This window comes from Polyodon spathula, unplaced genomic scaffold (assembly GCF_017654505.1).
Source record: "Polyodon spathula isolate WHYD16114869_AA unplaced genomic scaffold, ASM1765450v1 scaffolds_1055, whole genome shotgun sequence".
In the NCBI taxonomy this organism is placed as follows: domain Eukaryota; kingdom Metazoa; phylum Chordata; class Actinopteri; order Acipenseriformes; family Polyodontidae; genus Polyodon; species Polyodon spathula.
In genome coordinates, this window is record NW_024472542.1 from 1 (window position 1) to 5,166 (window position 5,166).

Genomic DNA, 5,166 nt, shown 5'->3' on the forward strand with positions numbered 1-5,166 from the left:
ACGAGGACTGTGTTACAGGAGGAGGAGATGAGAACGGGAGAGAGAGAGAGGATGTACACAGTGTGACAGAGCTGCGGGAGAGAAGATGAACATTTCAAATTGGGGGGGCCAAAAAAAGCAGAATTCAGCGTGGCTCATCCGTCTGAGACAAGGACTGGGAGGCAGAAGATCTGTGTTTGAATCCCAGCTCGACCAGCTTGACTGCATTGTCATGTAACTCGCTCACAGCCAGCCCTATACAGCACCTGCCTCTGCACAAGAGAGGGCAAGCCTGTAGATCAGTAACAATTGTGCTGCAGTAAATGGCCAGCCTGAGTGGCGTGCAGCCTCCTTGGTGAGCTGCTGGTTCTGTTTGTTAGCGTAGAGGTTAACCAGACTCTGTCTTGTAACTGATTTTTCTGATCACTAACACTGTCTGAATTGCTTGTCCAGTGCAGTATGTCTACACGTCCTCATGCCTCCTCTTCTACAAGTTTTTAGTCTTCTGGTCTGTTTTTTACCCTGTTAGATCTCTGTATAACTGAGTGTCCTGGAAAGTCAAGTCTAGTTTACATGTCAAAAGTGCAAATTCGCCTGCATCTCTTGGCAGACTGTCTGCTGAGTGGAGGGCAGCCATATATTCTCCTAGGTCATGGGTTTGGCATTGATTCTGTACAATTACAACATTAGCAGCAGGCTGTAGTTTTGCAGTAGTTATTGAGAAAGAATTCAGTTCTTACACAATGGTTTAGACTTTCTGTAGCTCCACAGCAGCAGAACAATTGAGTCAAAATGAAGAAGTCGTTAGCTGGATATCCGATTGCTGTCCTTTGAGTTTTCCACTGTGAAAATATGTATAATCTTTATCATTTTTTACTTTCTATGAACTGTTTATGAATCCTCCTAATTTTGTTTTGTTTTGGGAGTTTCTTAATTCGCTCAACGTGTTTTAAATTAAAGGTCCTAATTAGAAGACCTGATACATGTGATCTGCTGTTGGCTTGCCCTGCATCTCCAGCAAAAAATAACAGATCTAAACTTTATATATCTCTTCTGTTTAGGTGCAGCTTCTTCTTCCTGTATGATGGCTCAAAGGTGAAGGGTGAGGGGGATCTGACCAGAGCTGGAATCTGTTACTTCTACCCATCTCAGGTATGGAGTTAGAGACTGGGGGGGAGGCAGTGTGGGTTTGAACCCTGGGACTGGGACACAGTACTCTGGGAGCTGGGAGATGCTTGACTCCTTGCCCCTCTTGACTCCTCTTTCTGCCTCTCTGTCGCAGACGGTTCTCGACCAGCAGGAGGTGCTGTGTGGTCAGATCGCTGGGGTGGTGCGGTGCATCTCTGATCTCTCTCGTTCCCCACCCCGCCTCATCCGGCTCCACAAGACCAAATTCGCTATCCGGCTCGATGGGGACTTCCTCTGGGTAGGTACAGGACCCAGGTGCGAGGGCAGGCTGGCTGGCGCTCTGACTGACAAACACGTAAACACAGATTAAAACTACTAGCACAATTCTCAAAAACTCTATTGTAGGTGCCACTCGTTCTCTCTGCGTCAGCTCATTTTCATGTACTTCACATGCAGCACCGAGTACTTGGCTAGCAGGACTTCAGAGAATATAGTGTCACTAGAAGCACTGCAATAAATAGATGCAGTGCCAGAGAGGAACGTGGGTGCTGCGTGGAATCCTTTCCCATGTAGGTCCAGCCCTGCTCGGAGCTGGATTCTAGAAAGCTGTGCTGCTTTGCTTTGTGATTCTTGATGGATTAACCCCTCAGGCGCTGGGCTGTGTGACGGAAGTCCCTGACGTCAGCTGCTCTCGATTCCTGGATCAGCTTGTCGGACTCTTCAGGTTCTATCGGGGCTCAGTGCGACAGGCATACCAGGTAAAGGGGGGGGGGGGGACGGACAGACAGTGCTGCCGTTGCACGAACACTTTCTGCTTTTTAAACACTCTTAAGAGCAGCAGTTCAAGCTGGGACTGTGTGGATTGTGACTGGATGGTTTCCCTGCAGATTGGATCCCGGGAGGAGCTGTCCAGAGATTGGGAGCTGTATCTGGAGCATCTCCAGCAGGGCAGCACAGAGCTCCACCAGGTCTTCAGCTCCCTGCACACCATTGACCGCACCAAGGTACAAGGGAAGGGGCGGAGGGGGAACAGCGTACTTGTCCTTTGAATGCCATGCCCAGTCTAAGCAGGGAGAGTCACTGTGCTGAGCCCCGCTTCTCTGCGCTCTGTCTTCCAGGTCGACCCTCTGCTGCTCCTCAAGGCTGCCCTCATCCTGCAGGCCTGCCAGCGCTGCCCCCTAGTGTTGGCCGGGTGTATCCTGTACAAGGGCCGGTGAGTACAGACACAGCCCAGACTGCCCATCAGGATTACTCTGCCTGCGATAGATACCCTGCTGAGCCAGCCTTGTACAGCATTTCACTTTCTAAATGCCCCTTTTCTTCCTGTAGTGTGGTCAGCACACAACTTCCCCCTGAGCTCACAGCCAAAGTGCTGGTCCGGAAGACTGATGCCAGCAGTGAGGTAACAGACGCTCTTATTATTATTATTATTATTATTATTATTATTATTATTTGTATTTTTGTTATTACTATTTTTATTATTACTGTTATTAGCACAGGGATGGAAATAAGACTCCCATTGGGTAGCAGTTTGATCCATTCCTGGTTTTAATATGAGTTTAATAAGACACACCAGAGCTTGTCACCTATACACTGGGGTTAATGAAGCACATGTTAAACATGCAATGGGTGAAACTGCTATACAATAGGAGTCTTATTTCCCTGTAGCATTTAGGATTCCGGAGCATATATAACCATTTAATACCATGGTAATAACTGGGTAACTGCCAGTGGACCCTGCTCTTGCATGTTAACCGCTGGTGGAATAGATGTGTAATTTACATGGAAAGGGTCTGAACCCTGCTGTTACCATGTAAGGTTACATCAGGTAACAAGCTGTTCAGGGCAATCTCCATGTAGTTCGAGTAGTTACCGACTGAGTGGGACCCACATGTAATTGTACAGATATTACAATGTAATAGCCAGGCTAGCCCTGCCCTGTGGTGTTGGTGGTGTTTATCCTCACAATGCTAGTCTATGGTTCCCGTGTCCCTGTGCTGACCCCTTGTGAACCTTGCCCATGTTGGTGTGCAGTTACGTTACTGTTGTTGAAGAGAGACAGGACCTCCTTGGAGGTGTGCTGATTACTGTCTGGGTGTCTTTGTTTCCAGGATGTAGCGGCTGTGCGGAATGGAGACCGGGGCACAGCGGATCCCCGCCTCCCCCCCAACGTGGGGACTGTCCCCGCGTTCCTGACCCCAGGAGAGGTGGCTGAGTTGAGGCAGCACCCTGTCGACTGGATGAGCAGGTACAGGAGAGGGGTGTCATCTTAAACCACAGGGACTTTTTTTGCTTTAACATTTTGAAAAATCCCTGTACCCCTGTTTTTGTTATGGGAAGCCTGTAGTGAGAAATTTCAACCCCACACATCGCTACCTGTGTCTGTGTTCCAGGCTCCCTCATTCACCCCAGCGTGGCACCCGGGAGAGGAGGTTCCGTCTGTCCCGAACGCTCTCCGACATTCCGGATGCAGAGAACTGGAGTTCCAGCGCAGCCCCCTCCGAGGGGGCACGGAGCTCCACTCCCCTCTCCAGCTCTCCCTGCACCCCCCTAGCGCAGACACAAGACTCTTGGGAGGGGGTCCCTAACACTCCCAACAGGCTGCTCCCACAGGCTGACAAGGAGGGGGAGAAGGATCCAAAAAACGGGGACCTGAATACAGGTGCGGATAACAGCTCTGACCCAGAGGAGAGGGAGTCTGTGCCCCACTCTGGACCCAGTATTGAGAACTGTGCCATCTGGTCCGAACCACCTCTGCAGAGTAACGGGCACATTAAGTTCACAGCGGGAGCCAACAGCACTCCTCCACCTTCCCAGGATGCACCAACACCAGGGCAGCATGACACGAGTGCCCCAACGGAAGAGGGGGAGTGCAGTGCGAGCTGGGACTGGGTCACGGCTCTGGAGGAGGGCAGCCCCCCAGGGGACCCCCTGGCGGAGGTGAAGCTGTACCTGCACAGGGTGAAGGGGCTGGTCCTTTCCCTGCTGGTGGAGCGCTCCTTCCCGGGAGACCAGGAGGCAGTGGAGGCCGTGGTGAGGAAGAGAGTCGGACGTAACCATTAAACACTCGACACTGATGAATTTAGAAATACTCAAAAGAAATGTATTGAGTTCAGAGATCTCAGATATTCACGCATCTGGCATCACAAAGCCAACAGAGAGTCCTCAGTTCCCTGAGTCTGCAATCTCCTGTTGAGCCTTTATTGTAGACCTAAAAGCCATGTGTAAATAAGAAATCGATCAGTACGACTCCTCTTGCATAGCAGGTTTGCACTAGGAATTGTAACAAGCTCTTGTAAGTTGATTAAGGGCAAATTTTTGTTTAATGATTCTGGTGATCTGTGTTGCCAATGCCACCCCCTGCTGTCTCTCTGCAGTATCACAGCAGCCTGGCCTCTCTGAACGGTCTGGAGGTGCACCTGAGGGAGATGCTGTCTGAAGAGCCTCCTGCCTCGAGGGGAGCCTACAGCTTCACACACTATGACTGCATCCAGAACACCCTCACCAGTAAGAGCCCTGGATCTGCCTCTCTGCCTCACTGTCGCTCTGAACTATCCTGATAGTATCTACCTATTCCTAAGTATTGATTTTTAGGACTTTGTGCTTTTAGTTTTTGTTTTGTTTTTATATAGCAGCATGGAGACGTTGTAGTTTACAACATGCAGTTGACTCTGCAGTGCTGGTCTGGCCTGGCTGTGGCTCTCGTGATCTAAGCTGTTATTTTTTGTTTCTCGTTGTTTGAAGCCAACGTGTCCTCGAGCAGCGGGGGTCCCCAAGAACGCAGCTTCATCCGCGCCACCTCCGTCCTGCACTCGGACTTCACAAGCTGCCCGTCCCTGCACGAGGGCATCGCCCGGTAAGGCTGCCCCCTGCCGCATTATCTCTGTGTGTGTTTCTGTGGGAGTCTGTATAGCTGTCTGATTCGGCAGTGTTCCTGTGTCTGTGTGTTTCTGTGGGAGTCTGTATAGCTGTCTGATTCGGCAGTGTTCCTGTGTCTGTGTGTGTTTCTGTGGGAGTCTGTATAGCTGTCTGATTCGGCAGTGTTCCTGTGTCTGTGTG

The 5,166-nt window shown here is 50.5% G+C and overlaps 1 protein-coding gene across 1 annotated transcript; it reads left to right on the forward strand.

Moving 5' to 3' along the window:
- Positions 1-6: 6 nt before the first annotated feature.
- Positions 7-4,969, forward strand: LOC121309236 (Hermansky-Pudlak syndrome 4 protein-like). The gene is made up of 11 exons (XM_041242136.1): positions 7-334; positions 1,041-1,131; positions 1,262-1,405; positions 1,758-1,865; positions 1,995-2,111; positions 2,226-2,320; positions 2,437-2,509; positions 3,219-3,355; positions 3,501-4,140; positions 4,485-4,614; positions 4,852-4,969. Exons 1-11 carry the CDS (start codon positions 303-305, stop codon positions 4,965-4,967), a joined length of 1,683 nt encoding a protein of 560 aa, XP_041098070.1. The 5' UTR covers positions 7-302; the 3' UTR covers positions 4,968-4,969.
- The last annotated feature ends 197 nt before the right edge of the window (positions 4,970-5,166 follow it).

Bases quoted from the DNA above. Each gene is read 5' to 3' on its own strand.
- LOC121309236 (XM_041242136.1), top strand. From the start codon at position 303: ATGGCCAGCCTGAGTGGCGTGCAGCCTCCTTG. The intron at 335-1,040 runs GTGAGCTGCTGG...TCTTCTGTTTAG, and splicing joins AGTGGCGTGCAGCCTCCTTG to GTGCAGCTTCTTCTTCCTGT. The intron at 2,510-3,218 runs GTAACAGACGCT...CTTTGTTTCCAG, and splicing joins AGACTGATGCCAGCAGTGAG to GATGTAGCGGCTGTGCGGAA.